The sequence below is a fragment of the Castor canadensis genome, chromosome 1 (assembly GCF_047511655.1).
Source record: "Castor canadensis chromosome 1, mCasCan1.hap1v2, whole genome shotgun sequence".
Lineage (NCBI taxonomy): Eukaryota > Metazoa > Chordata > Mammalia > Rodentia > Castoridae > Castor > Castor canadensis.
The window spans coordinates 154364871-154387324 of NC_133386.1; the positions used below are offsets into that span (position 1 = coordinate 154364871).

Genomic DNA, 22454 nt, shown 5'->3' on the forward strand with positions numbered 1-22454 from the left:
TCTGCTCTTCACTTTGCCTTAAAAGATAGTCTTTCTCCAGATGTCTACATGATTTTTTTCCTCAATTTGTTAGGGCCTTTGCTCAAATGCTACCTTCTCTGTTAAGTGCTTCATCAAACAGCCTGTTTACAACTCCAGTACCTCTTTCCCACTCCCTTTTACCCTTTCCTGTTTTTGATCCATAGCATTCTATGATGTTACTTATCTCACTTACTGTCTGCCTGCCCTGGCTGGAATGTAAACTTAGCTGGCAGAGATTTTTGTAAACTGGGACATCCTCAAAAACTGTAAGATTGTCAGAAACACAAGTACTTAATGAAAAATTGCTAAATAACTCAGAATCATAATAATAGGACACTTGGAGAAACACAATAAGAAAGTACTTTGGGAAGGATACTCTAGAATGGATATGTAGAGTGAAGCAGAAAGGGATAGAATGAAGGTCGGGAGACAATTTAAGACTCCAGTTCACCAGTTGGGCATGAGGCAATGATAACCTGAGTCATGTTACTTAACAATGGGATTGAAAAACAGAAGCTATATCTGAGATATTTTGAAGTAACTTGGCAATTATGATGCATGAAGGAAAGGAGGTACCAAATATGAGTTGGAGTGGTGATGTGATTTATAAGAACATGAATTATAAAAACAGAGGGAAGTTTATAAAGATGTGATACTGCTTGCTAATTTTGAACACCATCCTAATTAATAAAGGGAAAACAAGTTTGACCTAATAAATTCATAAGGGTCCTAGAATTTTCTTTGACTGTCCTTTCTGGAGATCCTAAGATTTCCCATATTCATATGCACTCCAAATCTGGAACAAAGGTGGCTTAGTCAGTTTAAGTTTGGCATGTGTTAATTCTAGTAAAACATACTTTATCATGGAAACCATGGTACTTCTGGGTAGAAAGCATGGTGGCTAAGGAAAAGCACATGGGATGAAACTGCTTTTACTTTTTTCTTCTCCAAGTCACACAGTCACCATTTCACATTCTAAGTAAACATGTCACCTCATTTCCCATTAGTGTTAGGTCAGTATGGCTGTATGCAGGGCTCAGACGCATTTAGGAGTTATTGTTATACTAGTAGAAATAGTCATAAAAGTGAAAATTATGGCGTTTTTTGCTACCACTGCTAATGACATAAAGAAATCTGATTCATTCATGAAGTTCCCTTTAATAATCAGATGCTATTAAATGAATTTTGGTCAGTCGTCCATCATTACAAATAAAATCACGTTTCCCCATCTTTTCTGTCATGACACACAGAAGCTGTCATGTATAAAAGAACACCGTTCTCATGAAATGACTATGCATTGTCTGCCTTGGTGCCAAAGTACCATAGATTTTCTTATTTTTTGGTGCCAAAGATTTTTGAGCGTGTGTGTGTGTGTATGTGTGTGTTAAATGCTGACTTAGAATGTTTTGGGGAGTTTTTAAAAAAAAAACATATTATTATGGATACTCTTCATTAGTCATTTATTTCATTTATAAAATCTATATTTTATTCTTTTTGGGGGGCTACACAGGGATTTTGAACTCAGGGCCTCCTGTGGTATTTTCTTAAAACAGAAGTTTAAAGTTGGAAGAGATCTACATTTACAGACAATTCTTTGTAAACAACTCAACTAATTGATGTGTCCTGCTTTAGAAACATAAAATGGATAAGTCAGAAGATCATTATTGTTAATATTTAAGTAGTTGCCATACAAATACACTTAAATGTTTATTTATAGAGCATCACTGGCTGAAAAAGATTCCTAGCTTAAAAGGAAAAGTACAGAAATTTAAAAATCAGTGTCAAAAATTAAGATAAAGGGCTAGTGAGGATTATAATAGAAGGCAAAAGAAAAAATGATCTAATTTATAACACCTTAAAAAATGAGTAGTGTAAATTGAAACACACCTGTAAGCTCCTATAATATGTCCTTTTAGCAACACAGATTTCCTCCCAGAAACTGAGGTGAACTAAAAGAATCACAGCTTATAACTCCCACAGAAAATGTTGAAATAAAGATCTCCTCCACATTTTAAGCAAGTACTGTCAAAAGAAAAGGTTCACAGTGTTGCCAAGGATGCTGCTTAGTAAATAGTTTAAATTCCTTCCACTTGAGACAGAAAAGACCCAAAGTATATTAGCCTCTCCCCTCCCCCTCTAGTGAATTAATATTCCATGATATACACCACCACTGCTGAGAGGGGCACCTCTTTTCAAGGAGCAGAGATCAGCAAATGGCTATTTCACAAAGACAAAAAATATACCCTTGTAATTTTAATGTGTTTATGTAAAAAAGATGTAGCAGATCCATGTTAATAAACCTTGAGTGGGGAAAAATAAAATAGTGGCTAAGCCATGGTGAGTAATTAGCCTTTTAGCATCCTCTTTCTTCAAGAATGCTTCCTCCTGTGCTAGTTCTTTTAAATAGCTCCAGTCCTGGCTGCCTTTGTTGGGCTTGGAAATTGTTCACATATGAGAGAAATTAAGCCCTCATTTAACAGAGACACATGCCTGTCAAGACCAGAGGAACAAAGACTAGTCCCTGGGGCCTGTTCAGCTCCCAGAGGCTGCCACTCATTCTGTTAGCAATGCTTACCCTTTACAGAGTGTGTATAAAACCCAATAAATCATTTCATCTGCTGGGCTTAATACACAAGAGTTCTAACCATTTTCCAAAGTGTTTTCTCTTTCTTATATAACTTCACAGCTAGTTAGTTTAAAGAAAGAAAAAAAAAAGACCTCATATTGTTCATTTGTTTTCAGAACTCAGGAAGACCTTTCTTTTTCCTCAAAAAGGTAATAAGAACACTGTTAGCATAAATGAAGAGGCTGTACCTCCTTAGATTCCTTCCCATGTATCTTTTCCACATTTATGGTTAGAACACTCATTTTGTAAATCACCAGTACATCTCGCATCTGTATTTAGACCTATCTTCAGGAGCTAGTCCTAGAAAAACCAAAGATGTCAAAGGACCAGAATGGTGCAGACTTGCTTCCCTATTCAAATTCAGTAAGTTTGCCCCATTCAGAGCAGAGTACAATATGTTCTCTAAGGTGGAGACTAGAACTGCTACTTAACAGCCAACTCTTTTTACTAGGAAAGTGAAATAGCCTTCTTGTAATCCCAACTAAATGCCCTTCCCACATTCTCATTTCCAAAGAAAATATAGTGCCTTCTTGAGAAAAGACATTAATCTGTGTACTGTCCCCCAGCCCATTCCCCACCTACTTGGAGGTCATAGTGAAAGACTACCAACCAGTCCGTAAAAGTCTTCCAATTTAGACCCATTCTTATCCAAAGTAGAGAAGGGAAAGACGTGGGGAAAACAATATTTGTCTATAATTTTTTGTGTGTGTGTGACTGGGATTCGAATTCAGGTTTCATTGTTGCAAAGCAGGCACCCCATGACTTGAGCCTTAGCTCAAATCCTTTTGGGTCTGGATATTTTGGAGATGGAGGTCTTGCCAACCATTTGCCCAGGATGGCCTCAAACTGAGATCCTCCTGATCTCAGCCTCCCAAGTAGTTAAGATTACAGGAATGGGCCACTGGTGCCCAACCTTGTCTATAATTATTAGATAAATGCTTCATTTAAAAGTAAAATGCTCATTTCACCTGACTGCATTTCATAAAGAGCAAACTTGCAAGGGTTCACTCTAGTAATGTTAATCTTTCCACAGAAACACTAGGGAGTTCCTGGACTGACAGCCTCAATCCTCAAGGTGCCATGAATCCCAAAATAATAAGAAGCTGGTAACACAGGAATGACACCCTACTCAGCAGGGAGAGAAAAAGCAGATCTGGGTTTGGTAAGTAAAACCAGATCTACTCAATGGTTAAATGGTAACCTCCTGCAAATTAATGGGGACCATAAACAGTCCACAAAGGCAGCAAGGCATCTGCTTCTGCAGGATCCATCTCATTCATATCTAGTTAGATATTAATCAGATGTACAACTGGTACAAACATATTATGCCAGCCTCAGCCTAAAAGAAAAACCAAACTGAAATAGAAGTGCATCAGATTCTTTTACATTCATATTTATATATCATTCCCAAATGATTTGTCATTTTTCAAATAACAAATTATTTTCATTTTTAAACCACAAATCACATCCTGCAGGCCTTAGCAGAGGCAGATGTCAGAATGTGGCAGTACAACAAAATTAATTAAATAACCCTTGAAAAAAATAAAACAAAGTTTATTTATAAAAAATGACATTAAGGTGAACTGCCTAATAAGAACATGGATTTGCTTAAATAAAACATTATATAGTTCTGTTTTAGATTCATCCCTAAAGCCCTGTAAGATATTAGAATTTTAGTGAGTAATTACCCTATTTACTTCAAACAAAACGGGAGGAAATCGGAAAACCATATTAAGCTCTACCACACATCAGAAATGAAATTTTCTCGTTTTTTATCTTACAACCCAATAAGTAAATCGTAGTTGGAAAATTTATTGGAACTAAAAGATGAAACTTAACTAGTTAGAAATGAGGAAATGGCCAAAGGAATATCTACATCAACATTATTCTTTAAGCAGGAAACCTAGTTCTAGGAAGCATAGCCAAGAAGTCTCCCCTCCACAGCTTAATTGTTTTCAGACAGTCAGAAGCACAGCAGCACCACCCCCATGGTTAGACAAAGTTCCAGTCACTTAACACACCTCTTTTTGAATGAAAATGCAACCCAGGGTGAAAGCAAGAGAGACTAGGAAAAGGTTTTATATGCTATGTATTCCACTAACATAATAGTTCAATAAGATATGCTATAATTTCCTACAACTGATATTTAGAAAAGCTGTGACTTTAAAAAAAAATTATAATGTTTTACTTATAACACTAAAATTAAGTTTGTGTCACCCTTTCCATTATACAGCCCTAATGCTAAGATATTTGTTATTGCCTACAGAAATGTGTTTGCTATAGCTTGCAAGCAGGTATTCCTCTTCCTAAATATATTTTTCTAAAGATCCCCTACAGCTATCATTTCATGTAGCAGGCACTACAAGCCATCACAATACCCCACAAAGGAAACATGAACTGGATCTCCCAACTCCAAACCATCCAATGGTTTCAAATGAGAACATTCCTCCTAAATGCACATGGCTTATGTAGCGGTCAATTTCTCATTTGCCTTCAAGCTCAACACCTACCTCTGTCTCCTTTTTTCAAGACCCTGAGTCCATTCTTATCTTCCAGAATCAGAGATCATAGTTGCAAAGAAATTCAGAGATAGTTTAGAATACTTATTCTAAACATATGGCAGAAGAATTAATTGCTGAAGGACATGTAGTTAGTAGCAAAACAAAGACAAGTGACAGACATCCTAAGTCCAAGCCTTGGCTTTTGTCACTGATCTAATCTGTCACTGTTCTAATACTATTTGGCCTCTGGAGGCTGCATTCCTTGTATAGAAGGGAGAAGAACAGGTTCTGCTGAGAAGAGATGGGTAATTGTCTCCAAGTTTCCTCTTTTCTTGGGCCTGAAATTGTGGCCTCCCTGAGCCAAGGAGCACATACAAGTCTATGGAATTAATTTGGTGTCCCAGGCAAAGTTGTTTGGGAGACTGAATAAGAATTGAGACAGGTATAGATATCAGTAAAACAGACTAAAAGCACTGGAAAGACCAATACTTGCACATTTTTTTCCAGCTATCTGGAGACTTGGTTGTTGTTTATTAACTAGAAGCTCTGTTTAAGCAAACAAATCACATATGGTTGTTAAATCCTACGAATGGTGATTATATACCATTCAAGAGTAAACACAAAGTAAAAGGACAGACGTTCCGTCATTTTAAAAGTAGAATAATACCATTAATTATAAAAATACTACATTCTCTTCCAGTCTTTTTCTCAATGCTTATGTAACAAACATCTTACTGTATTTACATTGTTGTGTTCTAGAGTTACCTAATTGTAAACATTATCCCAAATCATTAAAAATTATTTATCAGTATCATTTTAGCAGTCCATGACAGCCCATCCCATGAATATACAATAAATTTAATAATTTTCTTAATATTACAAATCAGCATTCTTTCAATGTATATTTAAATTCTTAACCTTTTTTATATAAAAGCAGAATGTATTAAATTTTTTTAACCCTAACCTAAAATAAGAAAAAGTAGTTTAATTATAACTCTACTATTCAAACCCATTTGCCTTAAAGACTGTATTAATAACCACTTGATATATGCAATATATCAATCCAGGGTCTTTAGTAAGGACTTAGTTAGGGAGTTCCTGAAAAGGAAAGATACTGCATTAATATGGAGGTCAAGGTCCTAACACAGTTCAGATTTTCTATTCTATTCTATTCTATTCTATACTATTCCCACCATAATCTGAACTCTCTCTCACAAGAGATTCATAGGGGTTTGGGAGTTTCAAAGATATACTCCCGTCTAAGATGGATTCCATAAGAGCACCCTCTCAGATACTATTGAATCTGATAACTCATGCTAGAATTAAATCAGAAAATCTTAACAAACAGCTGTTGTATGGATGCCAACTTCAAGAGCCCTGATTTTCCCCCCTTTCATGGTAGATAGTCCAGCAATGAGCTGGAATTCCTCCTGTGGTAAACTGCATATCTGCCCACCATTATGAATTTGACCTGATCTACCTGGATGTAACCTAACAATGAATACTACCAGATCACCTTTGCCTGCTTGAATGGGTTTTTCCATAAAAAGTGCCAGATCCACTAATGGCGTCTCCACTTCATTTTGCCTAAAAAAAAAAAAAAAAAAAAAGATACAGAAACCCAAGTCTGCACAAAGCATTACAAAGAGAGAAAAGGCTGAGTCTTTTTTCAAACCTCCATTAGTCATCACTAACTAAGGTAATAGCTTGCTATCCATGTGCACTTTCTTTCTTCTCATCTTCTGCTATGGAGCTCATTTTCCCACCTCCATTCATGGTTCTCAGTGAAGTACAAGCTAGGAGGACAGAAATGCTAACAGACCCCTTTTAGACAAATACCTGAACCCACAGGTGAAGGTCCTTCCTCTCCTTGAAGTTTCAGGTCTCTGCTTCCTCAGGCTTTATTCAATTATATAAATCCCAAAGTACCCTGTCTTTAGTTAATTCTCTACACACTAACAAATGACTTCTGCCAAAAGCAGCTTAAGAAATCTTGCCAACCTAGGACTTACATACATCTTTTACAAATAACACTACATAAGAAATGTTTTCTTCTTCCTGTCTTATTGCTCTGACTAGGAATTCCAAGACTATATTGAATAAGAGTGGATACCTTTATCTCATTCTTGATTTTACAGGGAATGTTTTCAGTTTTGGGGGAAACTACTTCCTGATATAAGCACCACTTTTGAAAAGAGACAAAAGTTATCATCTAATCAACTGAAACTGAATCCAGCTTTCTTTTTTTTTCCTTTCCTAAAGAACATATAAGGTGGAGCCGATCAATGATGTGACTACAGTGCAAAATAGGCACAGGCTACAGGTGTCCTTTAGAATGGTCTGTCCACTGTCAACATGCTCCAACATCAACCAAGCCAGCCCAGCAAAGAGCCCTTTCCATTGCATTAATCTCAGTCACTAAAGAAGACTTCTGTGCAGAGCTTTTAAGAGAAAATTCATCCACTGAAATATACTTTTAACAAAAGTCAGGCCTGAGACTCACTGTTGATAGACTCTACCCTTTATTCTGATCTGTGAATTCCTTAATATTCCTTGTTTAATGTTACAATGTTACATTTTTTTAATATACTTAGTGGTGGATAAAATTAATTTGATGTCTCACAGGAGACCATTACACCTTTTGCATCATTTATTTTCTTTTATTTTTGAACAAGTAAAATATCTGACTCTAGCATTAATAACTTTGAGTGGGAGCTACTATATGTGAATTAAAAATGGTTATGTCAGTACATCCCTCAGCATTTAAAAGATATTTCCCTGTGCTATATCAAGTGTCACACAGTATATCAATTTTTATTTCCCATCTCTCAAGTCTGGTATGCATACTGTTTAACTTCTTAAATTCTAAGTATATACATAATTCACAAAAGCTAGGCAAATGCTCAACTTCAGGAGATGGCATACATAAGATTTATATGAACAACTTTATTTTAAACAAGAAGGACTTTTGCATTTTGTGCTGCTGGATCACATAACTTCATCTGTGTTTAAAAAGCTATAAAGTGAATTGGAAAGGTTCATCTACTATCCTCTAATTTCACAAGCTCTATCGATCTAATAGCAAGGCCCATTTTCATGTGAGAGGTGAGAATATGACTTTGGTTTTTTTTTTCAGAACAAAATGCCAATGCTTCCTTTTGTACAATCTCCAGGCAGCTCTGTCTAATTCTTCGGTCAACCATTTCTGAATGCCTGCTAAACCTTACTCTCCACACACTGACAATTGAAATAGCTCTCATTTGGCAGTCAGAGAAAATTGTTGCTCTTTCTTTTCCTCTAGATTATCATGTGATAATAATTGATTATAGTGCATACACATTGATTATCCTATATTCACATCACTAATTTGTGGGTTCTAAATATGTGTGTGTATATAGATATAAACAAGCATACACATGTACATACAAAACATGCACACACATGTTTCTCAATGAGAAACTCTGAAAATATTCCTGTATCTAGTTACACAAGAACAACAGCAATAAATAGTGATGGCGATTGATACTATGCACTGAGCTTACTAGGGGCCTTTCATAATTATCTCTAATTTCAAAACTACCGTGAGATACTATAATTATCCATTTTTAGGAATTAGGAAATGCAGGCTCTGTGGCATTAAGTAACTTGTCTCACAGCTAGTAAATGGCAAAACAGACTACAAATCTAATAAGCAGTGGAACTAGAATTTATTTCTTGATTTATTTGTCTCCAATACCTGTGCTGGTTCCACAAAAACATTTAAATTACATAACACTCTAACACAACACATGTTATTCTCTAAACTTTCTACTTAAATGTGCAAATCTAGCTTAAAATGCATTCAGATTCATACATTCCTCACAGATGTTAAAGTGTAGTCAATTTCATAGAGTGTTTTTAAAACACTTTAACAGAGTAACTGAGCACAGTGGCTCATGCCCACAACTGCAGCTACTTGGGAGGTAGAAATAGTAGGATTGTGCTTTGAGGCCAGCCTTGGAGGGGAGGGGGGAAGGTAGTAAGACCCTACCTGAAAGAACAAGCTTAGCATAGTAGTTCATACCTGTAATCCCAACTACACAGAAGGTGTAGATACAAGGATCATGGTCCAAAGTGGGCGCAGGCAAAAAAGCATAAGACCCTATCTGAAAAATAACTAAAGCAAAAAGGGATTAAAGGTATGTCAGAAGTAGTACAGTGCTTGTTAGCAAGTGCAAGCCCCTAAATTCAAACCCCAATATCACCTAAAAAAATAAATACAATCAGTGATGTCCTGGGTCAAAATTCATTATGTTTAGATACTTAAATGTCAAATGATATCTGAGAATTTATTTTCCAAATCTCTTTTTCTTATTCTGCAAGATCATGTTTCATTCTTAATGTCCCTTCTCCTAAAGATGCAGATCTGATATTAACACATTCTTGCCTTCCCTGTGTACACCTTTGTAAATAAAAGTCAAGTTATTAGAATAACTAAACAAATTTATAGACCATTATAAGATTTCTAGCTAGTAAGTAAAATACTTGTGAGCAAAGCCTAAAGTATATGTTAACTGCTCAAGAATTATTTAAGCTATGCCCCAATCCTCAGGATGGCTGGATAGACAGATATAGATAGACGATAGATAGACAGATACACAGATAGATAGTCAGATGATTGATAGATAGAGATAGAAGATAGATGATAGATGATAGATGTTTAGATGACAAAATCATCTAAACAACTTAGATTGACTTTATCATTTAAAAAGATCTGTATTACCCTATAAAGAAAAGTGTTTCTCAATCATGATTGTCTACTAAAATTATCCAGAAAGCTTTTAATAGTCCCCAAACTGGGACTGTACCCAAACTAATTGAATTAGGATGTTCGGGATAAAACCCAGGCATCAGTACTTTTTAAAGACTTCCATGTCATTACAAGATATAATCAAGAATGAGAACCATAGGCACTGAATGCTGTCACTCACTGCTCACTTCTGCCAGATGGATGATAAGGTAGTTGTAAAACAAAAATGTTATTAATATTAAAGGTGACCAACCCTCAATATAGAGACATATCACTTTAAATCCTCAGAAGGTTTAACCTCTTAACAAAGAGGTTTATATACAAATACCCAAAGAATTACTCAACTATAAATTCATTTCATCATGCACTACAAAAATATTCCATTTATATTCTTTTTATCTTTTTCTTATGGGTAAACACCCATAGTTGTAATTTCTTGCATACAAACGGAGTATAATGGCAAATCTTCAATATTTTTCCATGCAAGGACAGATAACATAATGAGATTTTAGATGTTAGGTATTATCCACATTTTACAAAATAAGAAACTGAAATGCACTATAATTTAAGCCACAGAAAGGTCAAACTAAGACAAGATTTGGAGTACTGAAAACAGTACTAGACAAGGTATCAAGAAACATGGATTCCAACTCCTGGTGCTGACAATACTTAAGTTTTTAAGCTTAGACTAGTCTGTAGTCTATGCCTCAGTTTCCTCATATATAGTAAAGGATTTGTACTAGAGTAAGAGTTCTCAAAGTTTTATACATTCATAAACCAGTAAAATTTCAAAGAAAAACAAAAGTAGAGACTTAACATATATTTATGAACTTTTTTACCAAATAAAACTACTGGAAAATAAATAAACAAAGCAGATACCATTTATCATCACTGTTGCTCATAAAAAGAAAGGACATTTTAATCTCAAAAAGGATACAAAACCCAATTACAAGGCTTTACAATAAACTTTATGATGGCTATATTGCTTTTCAACTGGGGTAGCCATCTCTAAGTGGTATTTCCAGGTATAACTCACTGTGAAAGTGGCAGCAGGGTAGAAGGGAACATTTAACAGGTCTTAGTGTAGTGCTCTTACAAAGGTTTCCCAACAGTCCATCAATAAAGACCCACCTTTGTAATGTCTGCCATGTCCAAGTACACAACTGCTATTTCTTTTTATTTAAGTTGACTTTTTTTGGCCCAAATACATTTATTTCATAAAAGAATCATTGTAACACTACCTCAAATAGAAAACTAAAAATCACTTTTCATAAACAGAAAATAACCAGATAATAATAAAAGTAAAAAGCTATATTTATTTAGATTCTAGCTAAATGCTATTGCCTCCAAAGACTCTGAGACTACCATGACATTCTCTCTCTCTCTCTCTCTCTCTCTCTCACACACACACACACACACACACACACACAAAGATTAATGTATCCTAGAGAATATTAAAGACCAATACTAAACTCAACTCTCAATGTAATGAGAAGGATTCAAGAAACAAGAAGAGTCACGTTTTTCCTGGAAGATTGATTCAATGTTACATAATGTCAGATGCTACTACCATCTGGATCATCTGCTCCACTGTGCTGCACCCTGCCTTACCTCTGAAAGTTTCAGGCACTCTCCTAATTTTATCCCAGAAAGAAGCAGAGTTTGGTTACTCTGAATTTTTAGTATCACTGGTTTGACAGAAAGCCAGGGAGTGGGATCTGAAAGATTAGAGGAGCTATAGAAGAGGATAGACAGGGTTGAAGAAAGTAAAGGATAGTGTATGAAAAGCAATGAGATTTGCCCTCAAGTTTTGGTATGCTGTAAGAGATCTTTGCATGAGGTACACTGGGAAAGCAGGTGGCTAGTTGGTTAAAATTTTATATAGTAGCTCAAGAAATCTTGTGAGATCTCTTCTTATTTCTAGATTCATTTCATCTTTTAACAATCTTGCATGCTTAATGTGGTGTTTTAAACCACAATAAGAATTTGCAATTTTAGCTGTTATGGTCCCTGCTATTCATAAATTATAGCAGCTTTACCTATTCTTTATAATTCAGAAACTTTATTATTAAAATGTTTGAAGCAAGCTAGAGAGCATCTATCTTTACTTAAAAAGTTAATTAGATTACATAAAAGAAATAATTAGATTTGCATTTTTATCTTGGTTTTAAACTTACAAAGAAGATCACAACAGCTTGCCTCTGGGCAATTAAAAACAGTGTACAGCAGAGAAATAGAGAGAGGAAAGAGGGTCTGTTTTTCCTGACTAATTCATGATTGAAGATAGAATTACAAAATATTTTAAGGGCTTGCTGAAGCTGGGGGCTAATCCTAGATTTCTAAGCTTTGTTTATAAACCTCATTTCATTGCAAAAGAGTATCAGATGCATATATAGTGCCAATAGAAGTATCAAATTACTTTCAATGGGTATATTTGGTCCTTTTGGAGGCTTTTGGAAGGAGGTCTGTTACCTGATCAATAACACACAAAAACAGACTGCTCACTAGAGCCAAAACAGGAGCACTATACTTGCCTTTTGTTTATCAATGTGAAATACAGTAAGTAAAGAGATACAACCTAAGACAAGCATGAGACTAGAAGTCAGCTCCCGAGTGTCCTCAGGTTTTCCATTGGCTGCTCTAGCCATCTCCAAAAGACAATAAATGGAAGGTCTAGCTCTTAAAATTAGAGGTCAATTAGATACTTAACGATGAAGCATATCTTCAAATATATATCTATTATTTTATGCTAGCAAAAATTAATTAACCAGGTCAAGCAGGCCATGAAGGCTAATGTACAAAGTAATTATTTCTGATCTTTAGACAACTGCTTCGCATAAAAAGGTAGTCCTTTATTCTGCTCAGCAGATACCTGCAATACCTATACTTAATCATACTAAAGGAAACCAAAGTCAAAGTTGATCTCCTTAAAAAATGAGGGTACATCTCAAATTAATTGATTAAAGACAATCACTTCCTTACTTATAGTATTAGCATCTCTCTGGTCACAACACAGGAAGAAAGAACACACAATTAATGGTCTTTATCACATGATGAACATATAAAGACACATAAAATATGTGAATAACACAATAACACATCATAATCAAAACAGAAAATTCTGTACATGAAAAAGACTCTTAAGAACAGAGTGAAGCACCCATGAAACAAAAAACACTTAATTTGGGGAAAATAAATAAGTAACGTGTTACATTTAATAGAAAAAGCTTTCAATAAGACAAAGAGTATATTCAAAAAAAAAAAGCAGCAATGACAATTACTTCAGGCTTTCTACAGATTGAGTTTCCCATCCAACATATGTAATTAAATGGTGAAAGGGAGGGCAATGAGTATTATGTATTAATCACACAGAAAAAGAACACCTAACAATTTCAAGTTTCACAATTGTAATAAAAAATATGTATGTGTATGAACTGACAAAATCATTGTCTCTGGACCAGAATGCCCAGATAAAATACCAACTACCCTGTCCATTATTAAGAATCTGTTGTTCAGTCATGTGATAAGGATACTGCCTGGATAATATACAATACAAGCCACTTGAATAACTCTAAAACTGGAGTCTGAAGAGACATGAGTAATCACCTAATACCATTCATACCTGGATAGGTAAGTTTCTCACAAAGATATTTTAATGTGCTGGGTTCTTTCACAAAGACTATGTTCTAACTATAAATGCCATCATTAGATGTATGCCTATTGATGTGCTATAGAAACCAAACAATGTGGTATATTGTGTCCATGAAGAACATCCTTTCTAGATTCAAAACCATGATATTGGCTGAATGAGATTAGAAGAATAAATATATAAGTTAATCAAGAAATCAGGATTTATACAATATTTTGCTTTCCTTAAAAGAGTTTTATATTAAATAGTGGATTAAAATACTGTAAATAAGCTCTGGTCTGTTTATAAGTATCTGGTAAATTAAAAGTAAGTTTTGTTTAGCAGTTAACATAACTGACAAAATGCTTCAAAATATTAGCTAAGATACTACAGTGTAGTGGGTGGGAGATGGAGGATGAACAACTGAAGCAGTTATCTGTCCTTTGGAATTACAGCATAAGCATCAACATTCCCAAAGCCAAGGATTCATATTCCATGACCTATGAGTTTTGCATTAATTACATAGACTTGATAAAAAAAAAAACTATGCTATTGCTGCAAAAATGCCTAACTTCTTCTGGGTTCCATATCAAGAGATGTAACAAATAGAGGGATTACCACTTCGCCCAATTTACAGAGATTTGAATCCACTAAGCAAACAGCCTCCTAAAAGACCTGTTAACATTAATATTTTAATGATCATTTAAAATTATTATCTTTATTTTTAATGGTAAAATTGACTCATCAAAAACATAAAAATATTTCACAAAATCATTCACCATACTTCTTTTTTAAATAGACCTTACATAGTCTCAGAAGTATCTCTTTTAAAGTTTAGTTAGGATTTGCCAAGACAAAATTATGCTAAAAATTATATTCAAGGAAGAAAAACATAAATGAAAAATTTTAACTACATACATGTTTTGAATTATTGCAAATATAAAATACTCATGAGAACTTTTATAATACTATCTTAATCATGGCTTTTCCCGATTCTAATAAAAAATCTTATTTTCCAATTTGTGCAACCATTCAGGTTTTTATTTGTTTCCATTATAATAGACCCAGATGTGTTTGTGTGTGGTTGTAACAAGAGATCAGACACTCTTCCCTTTCTTTCTTCCTTTAAAGCTTGCACATTGCAAAAAAACAGTACTTATTCAGAAGTCAGAATTCTGAGTTAGAGGGACAACCTTGGGAGTAATGGCCTGATATTCATGCCTATAGCCAACTGCCACAGCTTATTCTTGCTGAGGGATTAGCTAACAGATTCTAGAACTCAAGATTTCAAAAGGAAAAAAAAAAAGTCAAACCTATTCAAATTGTCTCTGTATTCTTCATTTGGTTTAAGAAGAGCAGTTAGGTTTCATTATTATTCATCTTATTTTATTCTTAATTCTGTCTGTTTTCAGGTGGGAGAATATTTCTTTTTTATGACTGAAAATGTTGGAAGTATCTCATGTTTTAATGTACAAAAAGTACATTAAAATTATTACAAAAGTAATCTTTCTCTTAAATTTGATCATGTCTATGAGTTATCAAAAACCATTCAAAAATAAAGTTAACCTCTTCCCCTTCCAAAAACATAACTAAGTCTAATCAAAGCTTGCTTTGTAAGTGTCATAGATAAGTAAGTTTTGTGTAAGGAGTAAATGTTTTTCAGCATTTGAAAAATTCTTAGAATGGTCTCATGCTGATAAGATAAATACTGACAAGATAAGTCATGAAGCAGTAGCTCAGGACAGAATGAACTATAAACACAGTTCCTATTGCTTCCTCTTTTTAAAAATATGAATTCTTGCTATAAATAGTTCTATATTCCTAAAATGAATGTAACTCTGACATTGAATATCGCTATCATTTTATAACTTACACTGCTGAAGCAAGTACTGATCAGCCTATATTTTTAAACTTTAAACAGTAAGAAATAAACAAGCAGTTAGGAAACTTCTGTTAGGAAACTTGAAAAAAATCCACATCTTCATTCAGATTAATATTTTAAGATCATCTTCCACAGATTCCAGAAAAACACATCAGTTTCACATAGTCAAGTTACAACTATAAAATAGTATATAATCAATATACTAATAACATTTCATAAAAATATTATGAATTGGTTGCCATTCATCTGAGATCCTCAGTAGCACATGAAAACATCAATTAAGACAGTTAGTCAATAATACAACATTGAACTAAGAAGTGAAATATATTAGAAATAAAGAAGTAATAAAGAGGAAGTAAAAATAGTAATAATAATTAACTGATACAGGAGCATCTCAGTGACCTTCTTCCATTCTTGCTTTACAAACAGGAGAACTAAATAATGGTGTTATTTAACACTTACCAAGTTCTTAGAGAAGGATCTTGAGAAAAATGTAGGGAGCCATAAGCTAAAAATCTTGACATTATCAGTAGGAAATACACTGCAATTTTTAATAAGGGAGGAACAAGGGAATACCTGGACAGTTATTTAATTAAGGATCTCAGCATGAGTCACAAAAAAGATATCAGAATGAGAAACTATTCCAAGATTTAATTGAAAGTGTCACCATCAAAAATGCCAAACAATTCCATCTCATCTACATTTGGATGCTATTTTGAAACATGAATTTGAGTATGGCATATAGAATCAGAACAACAATAATACATTGGCTAAAACTTGTTAGTGGAATTGTGTGAGCAAAAATACAAATTAGGTAAAAATGCTTCTTCAGACACTAAGAATTTCAACTGTAGTAACTGCTACCTGGAACATTAACAATGATTAACAAAATGAAGCAAGGATCTAAGTTAAAATCACTGGTATTCATCAATGCAACTGATATTTCAAAAAATGCAGAAGGGCATGATATTAACCTGTACAAAAGAAATAATATAATTCAGAATATGCTGGCCCAGCTAGATTGGATCATAGGTCCCAGTAGGTTAGGAAATATTATATCGACAAGAGAAAAAAGTCTGTGCTTAGGCATACATGCCTCTGGGATCAGTGTCCTGAGGATTAATAACTAGACCACCAGCTTTTATCCTAGCACTTTCCAGAACCCACACATTTATGTTCCCATTCAGAATGAAATCTTTACCTTTCTCAAATAACTGTTAGTTAAATTAATCATCAAGTATCTAAAGGAATGACAGAAATCAAACCACCTCCTCCCCTTCCCAGATCACTGTAATGATCTACATATTTTCACACTGCCATAAGAAAAGGCAATTGTCTAAATTAGGTTATAATTAATTTCAGGAACAAGTTTTTCTTACTTTCTAGATTGTAAGCTCCTTGAAGACAGAGTATTATTCATTAATATTTATATTCCCCTCAGCATCTAAAAGGAATGCAGTCAACATTTGTTAAGGAAAAAATTAATTAACAGCCTTTTCCTAGATTCATTTTATAATTGGCACAATCAATTTTAACAAGTAAATAAAAGTAAGCTTCTCTCAATGATCCTATTACATGATAAAACACAAAGCAATGAGTGGTTTGTGTCAAGAAACATAGCAACTGTATGCTGTCTTGAAACCAAAAGGTTTCAAGTTGGTTGCATTAGATAAATGGCAAAAGGAAAAAAAAATAAGTTTGTTCTGCTTACACATCACATCAGAGAAGAATGCTTCAACCACCACCAAGTCAATATTTCTTACATCCACGTATATAGTTGTATAAAACATCCTTGAATAACAGCCCTATTGGTGCTGTTTATAAGATAGGTACATTTGCAGCATTTTAAATTCCATTTTCAGGTGGGAAAGTATCTAAGTGTAATCAGACGAGAGTAATAAAATACACTGACCTGGATCTGTTGCTGCAGGAGATTAATTTTGTGCTGCTGTTGCAGAAGTTGCTGCTGTTGTCTTGCAATCTATCAGAAATAAAGTTTCATTAAGTTAAAATGAAATGCTTACACCTTTGCCATTACCTCAGGTATCTCTCCTGGTATTACAAGAATGCTTTACTGCACCTCATGTGAAAGTGTTCCTATAAAATGAGAGCAGCAGAATCAGAAAGTTGGAGAAAAGGAACATCTTTGAACAGATGCCACCTCTACTTTATCTAGAGGTGAAAACTACCCTCTTAGATCACATTTGTAAGCAATGCACCTATATCTGCACTGGTCACTGAAATCATGGGACTTTGGAAATCTGATCCTTGAGGAATAAAGACAGGAAAACTCTGGCCATATTTATCTGAAGAGCTTAATATGAATGCAAAAAGTAAAATCTGTAAGCAAAGACAGGGAAAAATTTTCTATTACTATATAATATAATTTGTTTTGGTGATTCCTTTTCTGATTTTCAGAACTGATATACTTACAAATATTGTCTGAGAAGTAAAACAAACAGTAAAAAGTAAACAACAAAAACAAAAACACCTTTAGCTTTCTTTGTTGATGTTTATGTGAACTACAAAGCATTTTTAAAAGACAAACTAAGCTGTAATTTAACATTTATTCACTTATCTTTTTGAAGGTGGAATGTTTATTTATTAAGATCCATGTACACATTTTATACTCCTTTGCTTCACCCAACAATCAAATTTAACATCTTAACACATTCAGCCTATAAAAAGAAATATTAACCATTTAACGCAAGCCCTATTGAGAATCGAATCTTCCCCTTAGAAGGGCAAATAACTTCCTTAGGATAATGGTGTTTTCTATGAAGCATGAGTTAGGTATCCAGTCTTACTGCCTCAAAAGCTGAGCTGCTACAGCTTGAAGCTCAGGAAGAGGCTATGAGAACACATTCACTGCCAACCCAGGAAGGCAGAAAAAACAGGCCAAACGACACTTAGAAGGACTTGGTTTAGTGGTGCCTTGTAGTCAAGAATTCCTGTTTTTTCCTATTTCCAAAAGCCAGTATTCTAGAATGAACTATGTTGGAAGTGAAAATGAATGTGAATTAGTTCCAATCCCCACCTGTATCCTGAGCCTTTTTGGTGTACTATCTAAGTACAAGGGGAAATGACCAAATCACATTTCTTTCAGTGTAGGATGACAACATAGCAGTCTGCTCCCAAATGTTGCTTTATGACTTCTGGTGATGACTGGCTCATACTGTAAGGCATGATAAAACTGCCTCTACATAGACTATAGTTTGAGAAAAAGGACTACACCTTCCAAAGCTTTATAGATAACACGGACACACTATTTAATCAGGTAGTAATGGTCCACTCTGTCACCACTCAAATCAGAAATGGACGACTCACTCTGCAGCTCTAGGTATAGACACTGGATTCTCTGAATATTTATTTCCTCTTAGCAAAACAGTGAAACACCACTAGGCATCTAATATTGATGGTCCCTCCTAAGTGATAAAGTGCTGCATAGAAATGCATCTGAAACACCACAGTGCAATTACTATCATCCACTCTCGACGTATGGGTTTGACACAGTGAAGTATGGTACATAAGCACCATGTGGCTCAAATTCTGAATTTTATTTGCCAATCGGTTGAGCTACATGCTCGCTTCATTGAGCATGACAACCTAGTTTTAAGTGTCATTTAATTTTCATTTTGAAATATAATTACAAAGTGTTCACTGTAAGATATCACTCGTCTGCAAATGTGTCAAGATTAATTTGTGCTAGCTTATTCACAAGTGTCAATAGTTAATTACTGTGTCATCTCTGGATGGCTAAATGACATTCTAACTTCTGATTTTTTACAGTGTTCCTTTATGTTATTTTCCATTAGGGGTTGAGTCCATATTCCTACATGTGGGCAAATATTCAAGCATATAAAATACCAGACGTCACAACTCATTAAAATCAACAGAGCATATATTGCTCTATATACCCCTATAAAATACATTTAACTGAAAAGATAATTCCAGTAATAATGTCAGATTTCTTAAAACTGCACATTAATTTGGGTGTCTGATCTAAAGCATCAGAGACCACTCTACAGAATCATTGTTGTAAGATTAATGTACTCCAAGACAAGAAAAAGCCATTTTGGAAAGCAATTCTTTAAAAAAAATAATAACTTTGCTTTTATCTTCATCCTTAATTTCTAAGCCAATCATGTCAAATTCTTTTAGGAACCATATGCTAATTTGTTTTGATGGTTTACCTATGCTGTAAATAGTGACCATACAATTTATCATCCAAACCAAGACAACCTCTGCAAGTACAGAGTAGGGTATTAACAAGTACCCTGGAAAACAAGCATAAACAGGGCTATTTGGGAGAAAACTGAGATGCAGTGTTGCCCTAGCTATAAAGACAGAGGAAATCATTGGACCAATGAGCTGAAAAATCCCCAAAGTTTTTCGAGGATAGAATCCCCTCTTTTCCAGATGGGGAAAGTAAGGCCCAGAGAGAAGCCACTTACTCACAGGAAGCATTGGGATTACCTGTGATACCCATGTGAATAAATATACCTGAGTAATTAATCAAATCAAATCTTCCAAGACAATGCATCATTTCAGTTATGCCTAGTTACTATAATGCCTTTCTTTGTCCTCACATATCCCCCCTCAGTTTTCTTAAAGACTCTAGATTTCCAAAAGTCGTCTCTTTTTCTTCATTTCAAATTTTTCTTACTTTATTTTATTTTTTGAAGAAAGCTTACAACAAATAAACCAATCAATGTGATTACTTGCGGAGCTTGGCCCATTCAGCATCTTCAGCTGGTCAGCTTCTTTTGCAGGGCTCACCTGTTCTTGCTGTTGGCGAGCAAGGTCCATTTGTTGCCGTTGTTTCTCAATTTGTGAGGCTGCCAGTTTTTTCTGCTCATCATGTGCAGCCAGGAGCTGCTCCCGTAAACTGATCAGCTGGGTAATCATGGTGGAGAGCTGCCGCTCTTTTTCTGCCAGGCTCTCAGGTGTACCTAAAATAGAAGCAAGAAGAGATCTCACGAGCTTGAGGAATGTCTGAAGAAATCAGGGGAAGAAGGGTAGAATTTAGAAAGGGACTCCCCTAGACACTTAAAGATCTGGGACAATAACTTCAGGCCATTGTGAGGGCAAGAACATCACAGGAGAGTTATAGCAGTGGAATGAATGCTAGAATTTTTTGTTTTTCCAGCCAAGAAAATGTATTGTCACCAATGAATACTTAACTCAGTCTTGCCTCCACTTCTAAAAACAAAAGCAAAGCAGAACTACCTACCCCATTCTCTCCTTTTCAGACCGCCCCCCAAATCTATCTGATCAAATTAGGAAACCTATGATACTTAGTACCAAAGATCAGAAACATAGATAATATTCTATAATCACCTCTACTTTCAGTGACTAGCACAATATCTATAGCTAAGACATAGTAGGTGCTTAATAAATACATTTAAGCAATTTTCTTATCATTACGTTCAAAATTTTTCTGTTGGGCAAAGATCTGTCTCTGAAGTTCAGAAGTTAGGGGTCAATCTCTTATTTTCTCTATAGAGAAAATAAAAACTACCTCAGGTAAGAAAGTATTGAATTTTTTGCTGTGAAGGGATCAAGCTAAAGTTTTCAAGCTCGTCCTTAAAGGCAACAATGTTGCTTGGCGTGGGGGCGGGGCTCCCTGGCCCCTTTGCCATTTGTCATTCTTCAAAGGGAAAGAACACATTTTGAGGTTGAAAAGGTTATGCATAAGGATATGCTGTTTAATGAATCTGATGTCGCTGAGCACTTATGGTATGCACTAATGGTGCTGAACAGTCTTTTTATGGGCAAATTGCACAGCTCTTCTAAGTAAAGGGTACAGAATCCTTTTGTGAATCTAAATTAGAGCATTTTACTGCAGCATAAGATAAGAATTTCAACCCACTGTATTTGAGCCACACAGGTTTCATTATGAAGAAATGATCTATGATTTGAAAGCTTTTCAGAAAGATGCCACCAGCTGTCAAAGGGGACAAAGATTGCCAATTTTTGTGTATGTGGAAGGGGAGACTTCCAACCTCCTTATGAAACCCTCCTTGTTCCTGCTATAAAAGCACCAGAATGATCTCAGAGTAAAAATACCTTAATTTTGAGTGACCCTATCTTCTGAGTGGCCTCAAGGAGAAAAGGCACCTACAGAGGGTGCTGGCTAGCTCTTGCTCCACAGGTAAGACTGGTGTCAGTAGAGGAGCTACCACATTGCGGACTACCTTAACACAACTTAGAATCACTGAGGTGAAAGAGGCCTACAATAAAAATTAAAAGAAAAGAGAGACAGTGAGGTGTTAGAAAATATTTTCCCCTGATAGAAAAACAAACACCATGTCAAGCTAGTGACCAGTTATCCTTTCTAGCGCCTGGAATCAATTTTAAAAGAAAATGTGCTTCTATTTCAGCAATAGGAATTTGTTTGGTAAAAGAAAGAACTTCTTGATCCAGAAACATTAAACTATAAAAATATAAAAGCTGCTCCCAAAGGAGATCATAAAATCTCTTCAAAAGCACAAAAAAGTTCAAACAATGCATGTTAGTATTATATAGGAAAGAGAACATATAAAAGCATGAAATTTGTGTATTTACTTTTTTCATTCATTTTTAATTCAATAAATATTTCCTGAATGGCAACTTGAGTCAGATACTGTATCAGGTAATCACACATTACTAAATATAAACTACAACTAAAAAATTACAAACAAGACAATTTTGGGGGGAAGGTTTAACCAAGTTTGGAGGGCCCACATTCTAGGAAGGTAGGTTGGAAAAGTAACAAATTAAGAAAAGGATGAATAGTAGTTAACTAAGCAAAGAGTTGGAGAATGGTTTGATCAAAGGCTTTCCAGGAAATAGGAGACATTGCCATTGTAAGGAAACTACCACAGGGGGATAAAAAAGGATGTTAGAGAGTGGTTGGTAGTGAAGAAGGAGAAAACAGTATAGGAAATGACTCTGCATGTATGTTGGGGGTATATATGGTTTGTGTCTCCTAGAAATTAAATAATGGTAATTAAATTTGAACAAGG

General features: G+C 34.9%; 1 protein-coding gene across 25 annotated transcripts in view; it reads right to left on the minus strand.

The window, feature by feature from the left end:
* Positions 1-22454, minus strand: part of Sox6 (SRY-box transcription factor 6) — a 576267-nt gene that overhangs the window by 183477 nt on the left and 370336 nt on the right. For 23 of the 25 annotated variants that reach the window (XM_074042103.1, XM_074042097.1, XM_074042114.1 and 20 more), the window contains 2 exons: positions 20227-20399; positions 17360-17428 (listed from right to left, as the gene is read on the minus strand). In XM_074042103.1, the coding sequence (XP_073898204.1) occupies positions 17360-17428; positions 20227-20399 (242 nt within the window). Of the gene's footprint in view, positions 1-6664; positions 17303-17359; positions 17429-20226; positions 20400-21516; positions 21967-22454 lie in introns of those variants that run through there. The other 2 variants (XM_074042223.1, XM_074042229.1) reach the window with 2 other exon arrangements.